Source organism: Crassostrea angulata, chromosome 2 (assembly GCF_025612915.1).
Source record: "Crassostrea angulata isolate pt1a10 chromosome 2, ASM2561291v2, whole genome shotgun sequence".
Lineage (NCBI taxonomy): Eukaryota > Metazoa > Mollusca > Bivalvia > Ostreida > Ostreidae > Magallana > Magallana angulata.
This window is the reverse complement of record NC_069112.1, coordinates 33,489,330-33,512,414: the sequence shown is the minus strand read 5'-3', so window position 1 is coordinate 33,512,414 and position 23,085 is coordinate 33,489,330. Positions and strand designations below refer to the sequence as shown.

At 32.4% G+C, this 23,085-nt stretch overlaps 2 protein-coding genes across 3 annotated transcripts; both read right to left on the bottom strand.

Moving 5' to 3' along the window:
- Window positions 1–3,342: 3,342 nt before the first annotated feature.
- On the bottom strand, window positions 3,343–5,999 carry LOC128172130 (uncharacterized). The gene is made up of 3 exons (XM_052837896.1): window positions 5,874–5,999; window positions 5,168–5,330; window positions 3,343–3,879 (listed from the first exon to the last, which is right to left on the bottom strand). Exons 1-3 carry the CDS (start codon window positions 5,940–5,942, stop codon window positions 3,386–3,388), a joined length of 726 nt encoding a protein of 241 aa, XP_052693856.1. The 5' UTR covers window positions 5,943–5,999; the 3' UTR covers window positions 3,343–3,385.
- Window positions 6,000–6,363: 364 nt separating this feature from the next.
- Window positions 6,364–19,329, bottom strand: LOC128172127 (uncharacterized). 2 transcript variants are annotated; one of them, XM_052837893.1, is made up of 4 exons: window positions 19,170–19,329; window positions 17,442–17,530; window positions 9,921–10,083; window positions 6,364–7,994 (listed from the first exon to the last, which is right to left on the bottom strand). In XM_052837893.1, the coding sequence occupies exons 2-4, from the start codon at window positions 17,523–17,525 to the stop codon at window positions 7,507–7,509; spliced, it is 735 nt and encodes a 244-aa protein (XP_052693853.1). In that variant the 5' UTR covers window positions 17,526–17,530; window positions 19,170–19,329; the 3' UTR covers window positions 6,364–7,506. The 2 variants fall into 2 exon arrangements, with proteins under 2 accessions (XP_052693853.1, XP_052693854.1); XM_052837894.1 differs by lacking the exon at window positions 19,170–19,329 and having other exon boundaries at window positions 17,442–17,758.
- Between the last annotated feature and the right edge of the window lie 3,756 nt (window positions 19,330–23,085).

Sequence of the window (23,085 nt, the reverse complement as noted above, 5' to 3'; positions counted from 1 at the left end):
GTTCATGGAGAAATGTGTTTTTAAGTCCAGTGATGAGCCTGTCGACGCCGGGTCAGAAATTTAAATAAAATACTTCTACTGACCGCGGTGCGTCAGATCATTAGTATGCACTTGATCGCATTTACTTATTAGGAGGAGGATGTTGTAGTGCAGTGTCCGTGCGTATAAAATGGGGGTGCAGGAAACACAGCTCTCCAGAAGTCATTTTTAAGCTGTCTTTCTGCCTCCTATTTTATACAGGTAGGATTAATTATAATGCTTGCGCGCATTCTCAAAAGTAAAGTTAATAGGTAAAGAGGGTTCAACTAATATTCTATTTTCTGAGATTTTTGTAATAAATATTGATGTTGATAAATGTCATTGTAATTAATATTGATATTTATTGTTAAAATGTCATATTAAAATTGAATAAAAGGAGAAGTCATCTGGAAGCTGTCTTTCTGCCTCTTTTATACAGACTGGGACACGGGCTACTCCCCGTGTAGAGGAGGAGACATTCCGGAAACACCTTGGCTAGGTTACCCGCCAAGTGTGGGGATGTTGGAACAAAGATCTCAAGGATCTAAATAAATGACATATCATAACACTCCATATAACCACTAGTGGACTTTTATAAAATAGACTGGAGGCGTTATGATAAAACCCTGAAAACTCTAAAACTGCTGAATAAACAAACGAAGTGAACATTTGTATACCGATAACAAACACAGGCACCTGACGTTAGAATTTATTTTTTTACAATAAGATTCCAAGAACTTTGACAATAAAAAGATTTGTCACGGTCGCCATTTTGATTTTTAAGACTGACTTATCTGACACGATTTTCTTCATTTGCGATTCATGCAAAATTAGTAGTAAAAATAAATCCGTTCGCCACTTAATACTTTTTTGTGTAAACTCGTGCATCACCCACACGAATTACGATACAACCGTTCCTTTCTATAAAAAACAAACTCCGAAAATCAGAGACATAAATAAAAGAGATGGTCAACTCTGCCATTAGCGTGTAATTGTTACGGGACCAACCTTACTTTGAGAACTACAAGTGCAACAGTAATCTTGTATAAGTCATTAAATTTGAACTTGATAGTGAACATGACCCTTTAAATATTTTAGGCATGTTTTTTATGAAATATTCTTTATTTAGCTTTTAAATTACTTTTTTCAAAACCTACTGACTTTTCACAAAGTAATGGTAATGCAGTACTTAACTCATGTAATGGTAATGTAATGCATTACTTTAAGAAAATTAAGTAATGGTAATGGTAATTTATTGCCCTAAGTCATGAAGTAATGGTAATGTAATGCATTATTTTACAATGTAATTCACCCCAAGCCTGATTCCAATTAAGCCGGAAAACATGAACATTAACATTTAACTTGGTTCTTTAATAGATAAGATTGTATATATCATATGATGTATAAGTCTTTCAAAATGTATAGTCTATTATAGATTTTGCTTACAATGCATTGTTTAAAATTCAAATTCAGTTTAATCAACTAAAGAACCAACAAACGAAAAGGCGAATTCAGACTTGTTTTTATTTTCTTTGTACACAATTTTTTTCGAGACGAATAGCAACCATACCGCAAGTTGACTGGAAGCCAATAAAACACCTTTTTAATTTGTAAAAAAATATGTGTATTACCCGTCCCGATTTTAACTTCGGCTTGCGCATGATGTTTGGTTGCATTCAGTTACGTAACTCATTCCACATTTGAACCCGAGCAAGAATATTTTGATTAATAAAACTATTTGTTTCTTTTCTAAATAGAATTTTGTTTATACACAGAGGACTTAAAATATTTAATGCGTGTTTTTATAATAGATATTTATTGAAATGCATGAAAACGTTCTGCACTATTTTCTTATACGCGTAGACTCAATGCATGTGTTCTACGCGTGCCTTCCGGTTTGAGACTTCGTTGACAGTTAACCAATAGACGGGGTCACTTGACCCCGTCTAAAAATGACCCAAATAGTGTTTTGTAACTTTAGGTGTTTAAAATGTTTCAACGACATCGGAAATTTTATCCATTTGAAGCCATAGGTAGTGTAACCTAAATGATTTTTATTCAAGTAAATTATAATTTAAGGGCATTGTATTTTTAATCTGTGTTACAACATAGAACATAGTTTTGGAAACGAACGACGTTTATTAACATAAACAAACACTAAGATATGTACACCCTAGCCCGTTTGAAAACAACAAAAACTACGTAAAAAATACGCATACAATCATTACGATACGCTAAAAGTATCAACATAAGTGATTTAACGAGACCGGGTCTAATTTGTTTTGCCCTAGATTTTTGAATGAAACTTTTCACATGAATTTCTACTGATATAATTTTTTTTTTTAAGATTAAAAAATAAGACATTTACCACACCGTTTGTTTAGGGGGTCATCTCAATGTGTGTTAATCTTTAACAGGACCCTATGGGATTTTGCTTGAAATGTATCAATTTTGCATATTTTTTACATTTTTTCAAAACTTCTGCCCTAGGGATTTCTTTTTCTGTTCTACATATTAAGGTTGTTGCTAAAAGGCATCAAATGGTCAAATATAAAAAACCTTTTACCTCCTGGTTTGTTCCAGGGGTCTTATCAAAGTTGATTTTTGTATGCCCGATTTCCCAGATTCGTCAGATAATGGCTATTTTTTATTTGACAAAAGCGGAAAAGGTGATCTAAATAGTATTATTAAAACATTCAGACATATATAAGTAATAAAAAAATAAATAACATCACATATTAAGGGTCATTGATATAAAATACATGGTTACTGTCTGAAATATTTGAATTTAGCTATATTTAGGCGGGTTAAGAAAACGTGACAGAAGGCTAGGCTTGCTGAACCCTCTTCACGTTTTCGACCCAAGCCCAAATATAGCTTATACTTCGAGACATTTATGTTTATTCCACAATATAAGATTATTTTTTTCGCATCAAACGAGATATTTTCAACAATTTTCGCTGAATATCGGCAGTTGAAACTATCAAGCCATGGCGTCAACCAAGCAAAAAGATGACGTCACAATACAAATGAAACGCTGCGCGAAAGCGTGCGTACTCGTTCTGTACTCGGCCTCGTTAAACGCAGAGAAGCTCGTAAGAAAAGTGTGCAAGAAAATTGTAGTTCTTGGAATAGGAATCTGGTCTGCCAGAATAAAGGAATAATGCGCACCATTAACGGTTAATAGCTGCATACATTTAGGTTCATAGGACAGCTTCATAGTTATACATATTCTTCGGGATTCAAAGCCGGAAAAATACACCAATTGTAATCAATTAGAATAACTTCATACATTGTAATATATAAAAATGTATAACTTAACACTGTGAATGTTAAGCAATGTTTTTATTTTGAATAAGCGTACATTTCAACGTTCAAGGTTTGCCCCGAGGAAATTGCCTTGATCAGCAATTATGTATGCCCTATAAAAGTCAGGTGTTAGGTTGTCCTGTGAAACATGATATAAACCAAACCACAGTGACAGGTCGACATTGTCGTTCATCATTCTGGATCTATTAAAGCTTACGGTCGTTACACTTTTCTGCATATACTCCTGAGTTTCTTCTTTTATCAGATACTCTTTCGAATAGATGCGTTCTCCATTTTTATACAATTCGTCGATAAGGCTTCCGCTGGGTTTTCCGGGACATTCTGATACTACGATGGTGTATGTTGTTATCTCTCCTACATCGAAAGAGGTGACATCCAGGTTACAACTTGGATGTATTTCATAATACCCAATGTCCTGAATTATGTTGATCCATAACCATTCAGACGTGGCTTTAGAGGATAATCTTACATGTAAGTAAAAATCAACGGGATTTTCAAGATCCACCTCTGATACAAAATCTCCATCTGAATCTACAAGTAAAAATTACAAATTCTGTCATAACAATACATAATGTCATTTGTTATGATTTACAAGAAATGTAAAATACACATTCATTAGGAAAACAGCGAACAATGTGCTGAAAGACGTCTGTTTTTTTCTCCGACTGAATCTTAGAAAAATTGAAGACTTTAAAATATGTAAAATTTAAATCAATATAAGACACTTGCTATATAAACATATTGCCGATATATATTTAAAACTATCATGGGTTCAGAAATACGCGTATTTTCCTTTTCACCCCACTGCCACCCCTAAGTTTTCGATTTGTATTATAATGCTTATCGTGCCCTACTCCCTATATCCGTCAAGAGAACTATTCATTCTTCATCGCATTAAAGCTTTTTAATGCACGTGAAATTAGACCAAAAGATTTGTATCGTAAGAAAGAAATAAATATGAGAATTACTTTACTGATAAGAAATCAAGTGAAGGACGGGAAAGAAAATAAATGTAAGTATATATATATGTTAAAATTGTCTATAATTGAGGAACGGTTGCTATATAAAATAATTTGTGGAAACGGCGATTATGGCAAGAAGTTGTTACTCTCTTTTTTCAAGTACATGTACCATGCCTTATTTACTACATGTATGCCAGTTGTAGTTGGACCAGGACCTACATTAAGTGTCTGGGTTAAGTCCCTGTAACATAAATACCTAAATCAGAAAGCAATTTACCTTTAATGTCTTGTCGGTTCGAGGGTTGTCCAAAAAGATCGTGGACAATCGCATTTTTTGTTATTTTACATGGGTTTATTTATACATATTGTATATCTACATCTTTGTCATACAATTTAAAATCAAACTTATGTGGTTTTGAATGTTTTCTATAGAAATAAAGTAAAATTCTATTGCATCAAAGGGTCGCGGAAAGTACGCACGGTCCAACGTAAAAAATTGTCTAAACTATGTAATTGAGTTTTTAGATATGAATATTTACAGTTTTCATAAAACATTTCAAAACTTCCTAATCTTCTCATATGATGTAGTATGAAAATATTTTCAAACCAGCAGAAGACTTTTTAAAGAGATTACGGCAAAGATATGTCTTTATGAATGTGAACGAAATAAGTGTGGCGACAGAACACTTAAAGGAATAAACACCTAAGTTTCGCTGAAATCAGTTTTATAAGAATTATTTCTTAATATTCTAAAGCTGTATCCTGGTCTAGTGCACATTCAAGGATCATTATACAGTTAAGATAAAGTATTTAAATGATAACAAGAAAAAAATAAGCTTATTTAAAACAAAAATTACCTGGAACTTTATTAAGTTTTTGTTCGTTAACAATAAGCACTGTATCTGGAGGTCCATAAAATCTGATCAAAACTTGCCGCTGATCAGATTGATTTGGTTTTTCGGTGACTGTCACAAATACAGGTCCAATCGTTGATTTCCCACTTCTTACAGTCGTAGTATTCTGTGTGTAATTCACAAAATGAACATACAATAAAAAAAAAATGGCATTTTTTTTAATTGAAAAGAAGAAAAAGAACAAAAAAGTATGAATAGAAAAATGATCTACTAGATAATGTTTCAAATATCTAATTACATATATGCATTCATTGTGTTAATTTTCTGATGTAAACAGCGATATGTTATCAATATGTTATAATCAGTGTTTCTCTGAAATTTCCGACACGTGTTTGTTTTCAAGGCACACTTTTTCGATCACAATATATTACTTTAAGGTATATTTTAATAATTAATTCTCCGAAAAGAGCAAATATGACGATCAGTGAATATGAGAAAAAGCCCTAGGCAGATAAGAACTCGTGAATTGCGGTGCAAAAGAAGAATACTAAAACAACTAAGCGATAATGATATTCACTGAAATCGATTGAGACAGTTTAAATCACCATCTTGTGATATAGTGTCTTAAAAAGTAAACGTATAATGCAATTGATGTAGTGAGCTACATTATAAACTGTCAATGTATGTAACTTAAAAAACGATATCTTACCAACGCGTCACAAGGAAAACAAAACAGAATGACCACGCACATACTTAAGCAAAGCTGCAGAGTCCTCATTGCTATTGCCGACTTCCAATCTCAGAATAAGAGAACAAAATCAAATTCACAATGAATACCATTTTCAAACAATTGTTTATATGCGATGATGATATATTATACATTTATATAGGTTCATGAACTAGCACTCTTTAATTCAATCATAGAGTTAATTTGTTAAGTGGACTGGTTTTATGGATATCCATATTTCAAATGCCTTGACATTTCATTTTACATTTGAATCCAACTTTGATACAGCGGTAAATAGAATAATTAAACGATTTAGATATGTTCTGACCATTGCCATACATAATTACAGTGAAATTATTAAGCCAGTCACACAAAGTTCATTATTTTTCATATAGACGATTGACTCTGTACATTTTCTCAAAAGGACAAACACGTCCATGTATATCAACTGATTTTGCATAAAACAACAAACACAATTAGTTCTAGACAGGTTTTATTTCAGGTCACCTGTTCTGCTTGTATTATGGTCCTACGAATTATTTGTCTCATGTAGGAAAAACGACCCAATTTCTTACAATGATTATATTTAATCACAAATTGTTTTTCTCGCTATATAACCAGATTTAATACAATATCTTTTTTTTTTAAATTGAAACTCTTTAACAATATCATATATGTATATAGAAACAAAGGATTAAAGACAGTCAAGTCATATTATGCACATCAAACATAAAACAGCTATGTAGATTTTACGTATCGTTATTGTTGTAATGCATATTGGGTTCTTAGTCAGTATAGTAGGTAATGTATATGCTACCTACAGTTATTCACAAATCTCTTCAATCTTTTTGATATTCTGAAAATTTGGAGTTTTTTGACAGCTTAAATAGTTCAATATATTTTAATTTAACTACAAAAAGACAAGGTTTTGGACAAATTTGAATTTACATAAATAAATGTATTTTTGGTTATCAAAATTAAATCTTCAACAAATTTTTACATAAGTATAATTTTTGTGTTTATTTCTTAAAAACTAAGGAAATAGATAAAATTGAAATATTGTGGAATAAAATGAAAAATAAGAAATACTTTTTGGAAGCAAAATTTTTTTTAGTATAAAGGCGTTTTAATTTATCTTAAAACAATGAAATTGCGGGTTTTTAAATGAATTTGATTATTGTAAATTTGAAAAGAAATTATTACAAAAAATAATAAAATACATTAACCTTTATATATTCCTTTAAATCCTGAAAAATCTTAGATTTTAAAGCAATGAATTTTACAATACTGCCTTATTTTTTTAGCATGTAATAACATATTTTGTGAATAAGACTGCGAACCTAGCTGTAACATAACCAGTGAAAACCAGTTCTGCAATCATACAACCTGTAAAAACCAGATCTGCAATCGTACAACCGGGGTATGTACTGTCATCAACCAGGTACCTATCACAATTAGTTAAAAAAGCACGTTCAGTAGTTGGTTTCTCTTCATTACTATATGTTTTTAAAATAATTTTCACTTTGAAAAAAATACTACAACTTTTATCAATTAGAAAAATAATATATAACTTCACAAAGAAATGTATAACTTCACACTGTGAATGTTTAGTACTTCAACTATCAGGGGATGGACTGATTAAATTGCTTTCATCAAAAATAGTGAATTCTTGATATATCTCAGGTGTTCGGTTTTCTTGTGAAACATAATATAAACCAAACCACAGAGAGAGCTCGACATTGTCGTTCATCATTCTGGATCTATTGAAGCTTACGGTCGTTACACTTTCCTGCCTAGACTCGTGGGTTTCTTCTATTGTCAGATAATCTGTTGAATAGATGCGTTTTCCGTTTTTTAAAAATCTGCGGACAACGTCTCCCTCGGGTTTTTCGTGACAATCTGATACTACGATGGTGTATATTGTTATCTCTCTATTATCGGAAGAGGTAATATTTAGGCTACAGGTAGGATATATTTCATAATAATCAATGTCCTCAAATATGGTGATCCATAACCACTCATATGTGGCTTTGGAGGATAATCTTATGGTAAAATTCATGGGCTGTTCGAGATCCACCTCTGATACAAACATCCCATCTGAATCTACAAGACAAATTACAATTTCTGTCATAGCAATACATGATGTCATTCCTTATTATGATTCAAAAAATGAAATACAAATTCATTTCACAAGAGAAAAGCTGTCAATGCGACAGCGAATCGGGTTTTCTTTTTGTGTGAACATTGTCTATAATCCATTTGTCAACTCGGAATTGATGAATATTAGATATCCAAGTAAAAGGAGTATTCCATTTGCAATATTTTGCCAAAATATGAGTTCAACGGCTGGTATTTTAAAAAAGAATCATCATAAATTAGAATCTTAGCAATAGGCACATTTTCTCTGATATATGTCCAATTGATCTCCTAAAAAAGCCAGCTTCCATTCTTAAAACCGTAGGAGGAGTTTTCCTTACAATAGGGGTACCCTATATAGAATATTTTAACACAAATTACCAAGTTCAATTGCTAATATCTTTTTCACAAATCATCAGATATCTAGTAATATGCGCACGTCTAAAATTTATCTGCTAAAGAACAACTTCCTATCTAACTGTAGGAGTAGTTATTTGTACATTAGGGGAACCCTATACATGTATGAAATATCTTGCCATAAATTGACTAAATTCAACGGCTTGTACATTTTCATAAATTATCAGAAATTAAAATCCAAGCAATATGCACACCTCTGATATAGGTCCAAGTGATCTGCTAAAGAACAAATTTCTATTTTGGAAAGTGTAGGGGGAGTTAACCGTACAATAAGAGTACCCTTTTAACAGCCGCCCGCCTGCCATTTTCACCATTTTTGATACATAATGCACGAGCCAGAGTGCTATATTTATGCATACTAGTGGTTACTGATGTGCCTCGCTAAAAAATAGCTGTGACGTTTGAGTGTTGTGTAGTCCCTAAAAATAATCATCGGAAAAACAAACGTTTGTTTTTTTCAATTAACCAATTGATTTGATTTTTTTTATCAACAAGTTGCTGTACAATCACAAAATACTCATCAAACACACGTTTATGATTTCTTAGAAATTAGACACGATTGACCTTACCGAAAAAACTCGAGTTGTTTAGCATACGAAATCTCATTGAAATGTTCTTATGTCTTTAATAATTATCCAGCGTCTTTTAAAAAAACGTTTTCATGATTCTTATAAACAATTTCTTTGTAAAATGTTTAATCAAGTTGTTCAAAAGTTTACTAGAAGCTTTAACTTTACGTGCAAAACCGCGTCAATAATAAGGAGATTTTGGAACAAATTAATAAATTAAATTTTTTGATGTCAATTGTATGAATCTACGTTTTATATATTGAAAAAAAAACCGCTAGTTATATCATCTGCTGCTGTGGCGTAAGAGTAGCGCGTTGCGCTGTTGGACTTTACAATTTTATGGTCGTTCGTCGAAACCCGCTGTCGGCGCTTTCATGATTTTCGTTGAAAACATTTGCCGTGCTTTACATAGGCAAAGTATCGTCCATATTTGGCGACAAAATGTTCAGAATTTCATCAATTTAATTGAAACTTTCACAAAATGATCTTCATAACTTATTGTGAGCTCATATGAAGTGTTTTTATGCGCTTAAACTGTACATTTTCTTAATAAGGAAGATTGTGTATAAAATATAAAACAATTAAAAACTGGTATGCTCCGTGGCGCATATTTTATAAAAAAAAATTAATCTGTATATTTTTAAGGTGCATTTAAAATAAACAAATCTTTACATATTTCTTAGACATACGTCAAGATTAAATATGAAAAGTTTTGCTGGTATTATGCGAATAGTCCGCTCACAATCGAACTTGTCCGCGAACTTTTCTAACAACCCTCGTATTATATTGTACTATTCTAAAGCTTTGATCTTTTTTGTACATGTGCATATTCCAGTATCATTAAATATTTAATATTAAGAGTACTTAAATGATAAAAAGAAAAAAAAGCTTATTGGAAAAAAATTACCTTGAACTTTATTACGTTTTCGTGCGTTCAAAGTTAGCACTGTATCTGGAGGTCCAGAAAATCTGATCAAAACTTGCCGCTGATCAGACTGGTTTGGTTTTTCGGTGACTGTCACAAATACAGGTCCAATCGTTGATTTCCCATTTCTTACAGTCGTAGTATTCTGTTTGTAATTCACAAAATGAGTATAAAAGTTTTTAAAAAATTGCATTTTACATTTTAAATTGAAAAGAAGAAAAAAACCCCAAAAGATATTAATGAAAAATGCTCCTTTAGAAATTGTCTCATATTATTTTTACGTCTATTTCGATAATAAATGCTTAAGGAGTCTCGAAAGAGTGTCTTAAATCCGAAAAATGACTTTTTTAAATATGTGAAACCATTGTAAATAAGAAGTATAAGGGGAAAATTTGAAGAACAAAAATGGACATTTTTAAGGTCTTCCGTTTCCAACGGAAGACCTTACTATTATTCTGAAAAATTTTCAAATTTCTTATTATTTTTTTTTTTCTTCTAGACGCCAACTTTGATCCTTAATATCTCGCTCGTTTGTTCACCGATTGTTTTGAAATTTTCAGGACTGATAACATGCCGCGTGATGTTGTCGTTGCATATTTTAGTTGAGGAAAATCCCTATCCGGTTTTGAGTTATTCCCCTTTTAGTAAAATTTAACGACTTCTTTTGTCCAGGGGGGTTTAGCTATAACGATGACTGGCAGAGTCTCAAAGATGGGCTGGTTTGGAAGCTAATACATTGAATTTGTGCGAGATATATTTTATTTATTATTTAAATGCAAATAAAAGGGGTGGTATAGATGTTGAAACAAAGGTAAGAAAAAAATTCAAAAAAATTCGCGTATTCTCCGTGTTAGTTTTCTACCTGATAAAAATTTGTTATAACATGTATTTTAAAAGATCTTGGTCTTACCAAGACCTTTCATTCGGTATACAGAAAAAGGGGCTAGCCCCTATAATTAGGGAGTTAGATGCGTCAAAAGTTTCTTGTCAATAACTTGTAAAGGAATAAAAATTTCTAATGCATTATTGAAGCAAAGTTGTAAAGAAATTAATTTTAAATCCTTCCGTGGTATTCAATTTAATGTTTTCGTAATTTATAGCCAGTATTTGCAGAAACAATTGTTGTCAGTTCGGTCCATTTTTGTGGGGGTGCGCACGTTTAGGAGGTTATGAAAGGGCTTTTTGTAATGCACTAACTGATACATGCAGCGCGCAAAAATAATTCTACATAAAATTCCCAAATGTTTTTATTCATATGTACATATTCATTTCATAAAGATGAACGTCTTTGACCTTATTTTTGTTGTTTGTTTCATAACTGTGCCCCTTTCTATATTTAGATGCATTACGAGACTCAGGTAACCGATCGATAGAAGAGTCGCTAGCTGTATTCAGGCCGTCGCCTTGACGACAGTGCATATGCTTGTAGAGCTGAGTGGACGTACACATGTTTAACGCCCCACTGTGTTACTGTAACAGAGACATTTTGAATTGTTTCAGTACTGGGAGATGTGTTAATAAAATGGTTCGAATGCATGGTAATTAAACTCAACTTTTCTACAGTACGTATACACGGCCGTCATATAAAGTACAATGTGTATTACTGACATGACAAATGTACGCCGGCAATTTAAACGAACGCGGGATTGCTCCCGATAGAACATTTCTTTTAAAGCAAAACGAAATACTGATTTCCGATGGATATAATATTATCATCGTGGAGATGATATTAAAAAGTGAACTTAATATTCGTATACGATAATATTAGCCGCTATTTTTAAGTAACGGTTATTAGGGATATTAATTATGACTTGCCCCGCGTTTCACGTTTTTTACTTGCAATGCATCTACAAACGAAAATACCAAACAACCTTCGGCAGCAATTTATAAATTATTTATTACATACTAGTACACAATATTAAAGAGATAATTAAATAAATTGTGCTTTATAATTGTACTCGCTATCTTCCGTGGAAATAATGGCATGGAAAAAATGTTGTTCAATGTTCATCAAAAACGATGTAGCCTTAGCAATCGAAAATAATTAACAAACTGTATATTGATAGATTGACACATTAACAAACATTCAGACCCGCAATGTATTTTTTGCAAATTCTATAAAATGTAGACTCAATAAGTGAATTTTTCCGTTTGGGGTATTTTGAATCACATGTGTACGCTATGTGTACATGTACATATAGATTAATAGCCATATAGATAAACACTTTCAGTGTTGAATTTTTAAAAGATATTTTGTACATGCAAAGCAATGCAATGCAAGGGCTATTAAATTCGAACAATGTACATACGGTAGGGATCGAACTCAGATACTGGTTCTGCTTGTTCTACAAACAGCGAATGAAATGCGAAGTATTAGGGTGTTATTTTTTAAACAAATAAGTATTGCTCTCTTAAAACCTTGCATTACTAAACAAAGTATTTCATCGGAAGCATTATTAGTTACCTTAGCTGCATATATGTAGCTCTCTGTCTGGAAAAATTGAGTACCATCCGAAATTTTTCATACAAGGGCTATACAGACTGCAGCTAACATTACCTTAGAATTTGCCGCTGTTCATAAATTCATTAAAAGACGTGCAGATTCAAGTGGTTATATGTTGTTGGATATGGGATTTATGATGTCTATTTATATTATTTTAATTAAGGACAGATGAGACGTTCCTCAATTTTATATAATTTTCCTTGATATTTCATTCCTTATTTATTAACATTTAAACCTGTTAATTCCAAAAAATTTAGAGTACATTACAAGGCTCGTTTTGGAGCTAGAATATTTCGAACTTTCCTTAAAATAGCACGCAAAATGCATTTGAATGCTTATAAGTAAAGTCATACTATATATTTTAATTTGAACACTTTATACTCAAACCAAAAAAAATCATATTACATAAAAATTTAATTATGAAATAACAAAGTGGAAATCTTAATTCACATTGTGGAGATAGGAAAAAATGGAAGATACATGAAGGTCGCGTCTGACCTTAATATTATACAAGCTATAGCTTTCCAAAAAGCTTGCCTGACTACCCAAATTTATTCAATGGAAGCATGCATGTATCAATTAGGCTATCTTATAAGAAATGAAATTTAATTTTCGCTGCGGATCATAAATTATTAAACTGAACGAGCAGAGTTTAGAAGCAATTTCAATCTTTTTCTTCGATCGAGTGCATGTACCTGTATATCACTGGAAATTAAATCATTTCATTAATTTAAATCATTTTAGGAATGTACATGTATCGAATAATCTCAAACAGCCAAATTGAAAATTGAATTTGTTATATATTAGATGCAAAATCAAAGACAGTTTGTTATTTCTAACCATATAGGAAAGGATATTCAAACACGTACATGTAGCATCGTTATTTGAAAGTGTGTGTGTGTGTGGGGGGGGGGGGGGGGGGAGGGGGGAGTAGGTGGGCAGCTTCATCAAATAAAAATCTTAACAAGGAATTTAAAAAATGGGGAATTTTGAAAATCCTAATCCGTAGGTGGGAGAGGGTATTTACATTTTAACTTCAATTTAATTCAATTAGAATTACTTTATTTTTTGGTTCCATTTATTACATGCTCCGACAAAAGTGAAAGATCCATGATATCTCTATTTATTATATGACCAGTTAAGAAAATAGAGTGGATAAGACCATCTACACATCATGTGCTCTGGCCTAACTTGGACTCGCCCACTAATCGGCGAGACAAAATTATGAATGAGACGTATTATGGCGCGAAGTCTTTCTTTACCATTCACGCAACAGCTGAGATCTCAGATAGGTCCATCGGCATAGATCCATTGGGAGGGTGTCAACTAATAACTACATATATTATACTTTGGATTGAATGTTTTAGAAGAAATCTATCCAAATAACATACACACTTAATTGACTAGCAATTGTTTGATGTACATTTACATTTGTACACGCGAGTGAAACCCTTTTCCAGATGAATGAAATCGCCCAATTGATCGAAAATCGGGTCACATGTACCCCACTTCGGCGAATTACTTGTACGTAGCCCCTCCAGTAAATATTCCAATTATATGAATTTATATTTGTTTTAATTAATCCAAACTGATGATTCTTTGTTAATGATGATAATCCAACACCAACTATTACTTACATTGTACTACTTAGACAATGTGTATCATCTTGTTGCGATGACACCTCCCTCTTTTTTTTTTTTGACCTTTCAAATATGGCAATCTATTTTTAAATCAGGATTACACACGTGCAATGTGAAAAGCCCTTTTAATTGAACACTCTTGCTCATTGTTGCTTATTACATCCCATATAACGATTTCATCAATTATGAATATAAATGTTGACACATTAAAGATGCATCGTCAGGCAATTATTAATTCAAGCTTGTGGGTGCCCCCCCCCCCCCCCCGTGCCCCCTCCCCCCCCCACTTTTTCTCACAGCAACTAATTTTTCCGGATTAGGATATTGAAGATTTTGGGAAAGTCTTTTTTTTTTTTTTTTTTTTTTGCATGTCAAGATTTTTTGGATGAGTCTGCCCCCCCCCCCACTTTCAAAAAGGATGCTACGTGCCTGCATAAAGATAACAACATTCAAGGGCCTTCCGTCATTTTCAAGCCATGATAAGCATGATAAAAAGGACTCTCAAAATAAGAAAATAGACGCAAAGTAAACTGCATTCACGGCATATGTTCACATGGTATTCCTATTCCAATTCTATTCCTATTTTGGACTCGTCCACTATAACTACGAAAAAATTAATGAATGAGACATTCTGATTCTGGCGCGGAGTCTTGTAAATGAAATTTCCATTGATCTGAATGGATTTTTCCGTGAGGGTCGGGGTAGGTATAAAAACAAATTTAATCGTTCAAAGTTTTGAATTGTTAACAACGATATATCACATCGAATGTTTTAGAACGATTTATAAATCCAAAATACAGTCATTTTTAATCGGTTGACGCGTGAGCATATGTATTAAGTAGGCAGGCATCCTTACACCCTATTAATTGAAGACAAATGAAATCGCGTCCAGCAGAACTCCCTGGCATTTTAGTGTATGTTATTATAAATTTATGATTTTGTTTGTTAATAGCAATTCAACATCAATTATTAATTAACAATGTACACTCTAGAACGCTAATACACAATTTTGTTGCGATGACCCCCCCCCCCCCCCCCGGCCATTATACCTATTTTTAAATCAGGATTACACACGTGCTTGCATGTGCAGAAGACAATCTGGAACTTAACTGATAACTATATCATCTCTTTGGAAATTAATTTCTCCGTAAGCAAATACGTATAGTAACTGATACATGCAATTGTGAAAACCATAATGGAATGCATGATCTGCGCATAATAACTAACTGCTTGATACAATATTTCTTTTTTCCAACATGTTTTAAGTCAATAATAATATGAAAATATATGCTTGACTTCATATCGGATATTACTCATTTTCTTTATTTCCCTTTTCAATAAACAAAACAAACCAACAGACCAAATTGATCCAGATGAATATAATTATCAAAAATAAACCTAAAAAACAAACTACACATTCATCCTTCACCCACAATATTGCCTTTTCCATATTTGTCATCGTGGTAGATCCTAGTAACAATCTATTAAGTAGGTGCTTGCACGACATAGAACCGGCCCTTGCTGACCACGTTTTCATTAACACATATAAAGGGAAAAAAAATTAGATTTTTTCTTGGATTTATTTTGATGTAAATAAAAAAGAGAAGAAATTAGTTCTATAATATATATGCGATGTAAATCTTTTTTCCATGCAATATTTCGTATAAAACAACGAAGAGTAGTATCTTGAAACTTTATTCAAAATTTTATTAGACCTTTGAATTGTAAAATGCTAACATTGAAATTTGTGCCCGATTTCTTTTTTTTTTTAAGGTAAAACTTTATTGATTAAAAAAAACTGATTCTTTGAGACAAAATAAATAGACATAATCAGTTTGACATTCTTTAAGTGCAGTTCTGTAGCTCTTAGTCTGAAAAAGAATCGGATGGACGACCTAGGACCCAGATCGTCCATCCAAATTTCTTGAATGTTGCCATTTCTTTCGTACGCGGACACATGTTGGCCGAATACTCACCGAGACTAAATGGTTCGTATTTTAAGTTTTAACTGCGTTTAAAGGTAATATTGGAATTCCGATAATTTTGAAAATGATTGATTAAATAAAAATGGTTAAAATTACCGTTAAATTACCGGCATCGGTCTTCCCCATGCACGAATCTAGAAGAGTAGGGTGAGGGTTCCAGACCCCACCCCAACCCCCGCAAAATATTTCTTTCCATTACATGTACAATATAAAATTACAAAAATATGCCTCGGACATCCCCAGGCAAACTCAAATAACCGTCAGACACTCAACCCCCACCCCAGGAAAATTTTTCTTATCCGCGCATGCCCCCTCCCCCCACCCCCCCCCTCAAAAAACAAAATTATTCTTCAGAACCCCCTGTAAAATTTCCAGGATCTCCGCATACATTCTAAAAGATTCATTGGCCCTTGCTTTCGATAAAAAATGCGAGTAAAATGTTTGGTCTTTTTACGTTCATACCGGGCATACCCACTGTGTGATTATAATCGTTGTCCATATTCTGTGTATATTGAGTCAATTATGATGATTAGATAAGTTTCTCAAAATAAAATGCACATGCAAAAAAACGAATCAAACTTCAGACAACTTTTAAAGATCTGTATTTGCTTACATACATGTACTTTGTTTCTTTTACACAGTGTTTATACATCTAATATTGCACCATGGTCAGGTATCAATTTTTGTATTACGTCACAAGTATGACGCAGCTACGACGGAAGACCTAATCGTTGCTTGCAACGAGCTCGTCTCTAGTTATTGAATGAAATCGATTGATACAGTTCAAATCACCATCTTGTGATATAGTGTCTTAAAAATTAAAATAATACAGTAATGCCCCAGTCACACATTCACGGATTAAATGCCGGATTAGCTACGGAAGCGATCCGGAATCATTCGTGGCGATATGTATTGACTCGTGGCTTTTCCGTCTGTTATCGTATCCAAACGTAGCAATACTTGTATAGCTGCGTCAATTTTTGAACAAGTTCAAAATTCCACTACGGATGAAACCACCGTAGTACTTCCTTAGAAAAACTAACTAAACCGTTTTAGAACGTAAAAGTCCGTTCTAACTCCGTATAAATCCGTAGTAATTCGTATGTATCAATTTGTATCCATTCCGTAGTGCATCCGTACTAACTCCGTATCATTAGATTTTCCGGTGTCAACCGTGGAAAATATTCCGTAGTAGAACCTAGGAGTTGATCTGTGAATGTGTGACTGGGGCATTAACGGTTATTTGATTTTCCGGTGTCAACCGTGGAAAATATTCCGTAGTAGAACCGTGGAGTTGATCCGTGAATGTGTGACTGGGGCATAAGACCATATAAACTGTAAACGCGTGCACGTTGAAAAAAAAAAGATATCTTACCAACGTGTCGCCACAACTACAGAACAAAATGACCACGCACATACTTAAACAAAACTGCAGAGTCCCCATCGCTGTTGCTGACATCCAATCTCAAAATAAGATAGCAAAATCAAACTCACCATATATACATTTTTCAAATAAACGTTTATTTGCGATGATGACATATTATCCATTTATCTAAGTTCATGAACTAGCACTCTTTAATTTAATCATAGGAAGACTTAATTTGTTAGGTGGACTGGTATTAAGGATATCCGTATTTCAAATGTCTTTGATATTTCATTTTACAATTTAATCCAACTTTGATACATCGTTAAATAGTATAATCAAACAATTTTAACATGTTCTGGCGATTGCCATACAAAATTACAGTGAAATTATGATGCTAGTTACACTAAGTTCTTTATTTTTCAAACAGATGGTTAACTCTGTACATTTTCTCAAAGAGACAAACACGTCAATGTATATCAACTGATTTTGCATAAAACAAGAAACAAAATTAGATCCAGACAGGTTTCTATTTCAGGTCACCCGTACTGCTTGTATCATGGTCCTACAAACAATATGTCTCATGTAGGAAAAACTACCCGAATTCCAATTAAATCATATTTGATCACAGATTGATTTTTCTTGTTTTATAACCAGATTAAATAGAATATGAATTTTATTTTTATGGAAATTCTGACAATTTCAAATACATATATATGGAATTTGTACCCAAAAAATATCATAGTATTTTGCCAAAAAAAATATGGAAATAAAGAAAAAAAAAGACAGACAGTCAAGTCAGAATATGCACATAAACATATAACAGCTATGTAGAATTTACGTATCATTATTATTGTAATGAATATTGGGCTCTTAGTCACTATGATAGCTTATGTATATGCTACCTAGAGTTATTCACATTCTCTTTCATATTCTGAATATATACATTTTTTTACAGCATAAATATTGAATATATCTTACTTAAACTACAATGAGTCAAGTTTTTGGACAGATTTAAATTTGCATGAATAAATGTATTGCTTTACAATAAATATCAAACAGGTTATAAACTCTGTATAATTTCAATACAATTTGAAGTTAGACAATTATGATGAACTTTTACAGAATGGCGGGTGACTATTCAAGTCAAATTGTTTATAAATCTATTAGAAATAATTCTCATATACATTTTCTAAACATTATCCACTTTAATCTCTAGTAAATATTACTTTAAGTGTGACATGCCTGCTATTGGTTCAACACAAATGTGAGCTTTTCTGGCCAAATAGTTTTTCGGAAGACTTTTGAAATAAACCGAACAATTTTTTGAATTTTCTAAATTATCTCCCCCTTACAGAGTGCGTGACCATCGTTTGAAGAAACTTAATTGCCCTTCAGCTCATGATAATTTGTGCCAAGTTAGGTTGTAATTGGCCTAGTGGTTCTGGAGAAAAAGACGAAAATGTTAAAAGTTTACAACGCCAATAGCGCCAAAGGTAACGACGGACAACAGAAGAATCTAGATCAGGAAAGCTTACTTGAGACTTCGGTTCAGATAATATATATGTAATAATGTTAAAGAACTTAAATATGAAATGCTCTGTTAATTTTATTTATCTAAAAAAAGAAAGAAATAGGTACTAATAGGAGCTGAACAAATATGAAATTAATTTGAACATGGAAAAATAATTTTAAAGCTTAGAAAAGCATTTTACAAATATCACACAATGTTTAACATACTATTCTGCCTTTGCCTACAGATAGTTAACCAACACAACAATCCAGTGCTTCGTATTTATTGTGTATGCGGTAAAAAACTGAAACAAAAACAAAGTATGAATTACTCATACGTTCTCAAAAACAATGTACATGTAAAGACAAAATGCATATAATAATAGTTTGTAATGAAAGAATAGAAACGAAAAAATAACAGTATTGAAGATAAGGTCCAAAACAATGAATTTTAACACAAATGGGTTTCCATAGAAAATTGTAACAAACGTACGTTATTTATTTAGATTGACAATGACAATAATGGCGTTCCATATTTTTTAGAGATAATGAGAAATTTACTTATAAACTGCATTTATATAAAAATACGAAACAGTAAACATATAAATGAATAGCCGCGTATGTAATATAAATCAACAGAAAACTACTTAAAGTGTGTGGCAGCATAGGAATACGAAAAACATGTTGGGTGAACTAAGTGTCCTTGTGTGGGTCACACAAACAACAAACAGGAAGTCAACAATTAGGAAAAGTAACTCTAAATCATATAATGAAAGGATAACTCTAGGTTCAAAAAAGAAAGATAACTGCAGAAAATACATATCAATATGATAATGGAAGATAACTCTAAATGTTTTTAGATAATAATTAAACTTTAGCAAAATACACAATCATACAAAATCTTGTAAACAATACACATACATTCATTGAGTAACTTTTCCCCTGTTTCTTAAACAAACAAATCCTAATTTACACCGCTTTAAATACTTACATGGCTGATATTCACCTGATCCACTTCCCATTAATTTCTAGATTGGTATAGACCTTCAGCGACCTAAGAAAAATCACAGACTGTACGAAATTACCATGATGATGTCAGACTTATATTTCTAAACATGAATATTTTGCTATTATTTTAATCGAACGTAGTGATGAACTTTTTGAATGATTAAGTTCTGTTTTTACCAATTCTTAATTCAATAATTTATTAAAAGAAAGATGTAAAGATAAACAATAAAATGTATATTATCTTTGATAATTGATTTAGGTAAGCACAGTAATTTATTTTTTACCCTGCAAAATCGTACTATCAAACATGTAGCTCACCACATGAGTTACCAAAGATGTAATTTAAAACATTGAATAATTACACAGAAAAGCAATAATTAAGTAGTTTAATCTTCAGCTATTGAATAAAAAAATTGCTTTGGGATTGCTTTACTCGTGTCTGGTTTCTACTAAGATTGATGTTAGCTTTGTAGATAAAGTGAAAATTCTGAGCAATAGAATGTAGGTAATAATCGACACCAGCGTATATTATCTCTGATTTGTCGTTAGGGAACGAAATATTTCTATTTACTATCAACCTGAAAAGGCCAAACACACAAAAGTTGTCTTGATTAAAAAGAAATGAATTAACAAGTGCAACAATTAGATATCGATGTCTTAATTGAGAAAACTTGTAAAAGTGTATTAGTTGTCAAATTTGATCAGTATATCTTATTTCAAATGGATTTATAAAAAATAGATTAAATATCATTGATTTTTGCTTAATTAATTAGCAGCTTCTCGGGGTCTTTTTTATGCATACGTTCATATAAAGAACTTTTTTGATATATTACTCCTAGATGATTTAATATTTATTTCTATATAGAATGCCAGTTAGAGCGTGAGGTCGGCTTTGATTTGATAAAAAATATTGTTATACTTTCATGTTAAATACTGAAATCTGATTGGTTAAGACGCAGGTAATAATATTTACTATTACCCTCAGCGTTAGCAACGCACTTGGCAACGGGTATCATTAAAAAATGTTACATGCGCAAAAATTATGCGCGTACGGTTCGCTGTAGAATCACGTTATTCCTATATAAAAGCAGTACAATTTTCTTAAAAATTTAAAAAAAGACATTCAGTATAACAAAATAAATAGTGCCTGTTTGGGAGGATAACAGTTGAAATTGACACCCCTCGAAAACCATTGTCAACCTCCGCTTCGCGTCGGTTGACAATGGTTTTCTCGGGGTGTCAATTTCAACTGTTACCCTCCCAAACAGGCACTATTTATATAATAGTACCTCGGCGGATTTTATATCAAGTGGACTGCAAGTATCTTAAATACCCCAAACATATATATGACTTTTTTGTGTATGTGTGTATTTGTTTATTTTTCTTCAAGCATCAAGAGGGTTTTACTTTCGACTGAATGTTTGCTTTTTCATTGTTTTCGAGATAATATTCCGGCTTACCATGATGCATTAAGATTTATAAATCTGAACTGAATTAGGTAGATATCTCAAAGTACAAGTTTTTTGTCACTTTACACGGATTTTTCACTATTTTTTTTGCATCTGTGACATTACGTTTGGATCAACCCTCGTATCATGTTCCTATATTATTAATATGTAAACTTATGAGACGATTGTCTTACTGATATAAAAGGGTGCCTGTAAAGTGCGAAACGAAAGCGAAACGAAACGAAATCGAACGAAACGAAACAAAATCAATCGAAATGAAACGAAACCAATAAAAACGAATCGAAACCTAACGAAACGAAACTAAAAATCGAAACCAAACGAAACAGAATTTAAACAAAACTAATATCAATTTTGACAACATAAAAGTGAAAATAAATTCATTGAAATCAATTTTTGAACCATAAAATATAACTACAGTCAAACTTGTATTAAGCAGTCACCTGCAGGAGGCACCCAAAGTGACCTCTTAACAGAGGTGACCTTTGAATAGAGACTTGTGAATTTGCCAACATCAAATCCTTTTTTAGAACAATTATTCAATTTTATTTCAATTATATACTTGATATTTAGCATAATGTATCAAAATAATAGATAAAGTAATTGATTTGATGTTTTTATAGTATCTATTATATTCATAAATAAGTAGAATTACATTACAATGCATTGTGCATGCAATTTGTATATTTCTTTAAATTATTCAAAAAAGTCATTACGTGGTAAAACCTTGTCGCCGACATATTCACAAGTATAACACTAACACTATTTTCATGAGTACCGTATATATAGAAAACAAACACTTTTAATATAAATCAACAATTACGATTTTAACTGACCGTATCTGAACTCAAAATCATATTATTAAATCAAGCAATTTCCTCTTGCCTCGCCGCGGACATTTTTGACACCTGTATCTCATTCATGTTTATAAAACAAACATATTCTTAATACATGTTTATTAACTTGATTTCCATTCGTATCTGATCTGCCAATTATGTATTATAAATACATCGATTAATTTGGTTTCTCTCGCCTCAAGCGTATAATTATTGTTTACATTTATACCCGACATTCGGAAGCCATGTTTAAAATCCCCGGGTGTAAATCATGTGACCGGCCAATATGGCCGTCTAATGCATGTCGACTGTACAGTTTCGGATCAAAATACGATGACCGCTGACCGCGTTAGACAGGTGACCGCTCTTTAGAGGGCAATTATATAGGATTTTTCATCGGGAGGAAATAAAATGACCGCATACGAAAGGTGACTGCTTAATAGGGATGACCGCTACGGCAGTTTTGACTGTACATGTATGTTTCAGATTGCTGCTGTAAATTTTGGAGCCGATTATCCGAAATTTGGAAAAATTATATACAGGCGCCCGAAATAAAAAAAAAACTATATTAATCGAGTAGTTATCTGCTGATTTGATCTATTCTAAGGTTAAGTGAGCTACCTTAATCGCAATGTTTACAAAATATAGCAATTGCTTACCTTTTAAAAGACAGTCCTATAATCATTACAATTTATTGTAATACAGTTTCCATTTATACGCTACTGTTAAAAAAAACGGTAAAGCCGGTGTGGGGGTTGCTGCTATAAAAACAACTCATGAATATTTATATAGCTGTTTCGAAATTACGTACCAATACCGGAAGTCGCTGACATA

Bases quoted from the DNA above. Each gene is read 5' to 3' on its own strand.
- LOC128172130 (XM_052837896.1), bottom strand. From the start codon at position 5,942: ATGAGGACTCTGCAGCTTTGCTTAAGTATGTGCGTGGTCATTCTGTTT. The intron at 5,331-5,873 runs GTAAGATATCGT...AATTACACACAG, and splicing joins GTTTTCCTTGTGACGCGTTG to AATACTACGACTGTAAGAAG. The intron at 3,880-5,167 runs GTAATTTTTGTT...TTTTACTTGTAG, and splicing joins AAAACTTAATAAAGTTCCAG to ATTCAGATGGAGATTTTGTA.
- LOC128172127 (XM_052837893.1), bottom strand. From the start codon at position 17,525: ATGTCAGCAACAGCGATGGGGACTCTGCAGTTTTGTTTAAGTATGTGC. The intron at 10,084-17,441 runs GTAAGATATCTT...AATTACAAACAG, and splicing joins GTAGTTGTGGCGACACGTTG to AATACTACGACTGTAAGAAA. The intron at 7,995-9,920 runs GTAATTTTTTTC...TTTGTCTTGTAG, and splicing joins AAAACGTAATAAAGTTCAAG to ATTCAGATGGGATGTTTGTA.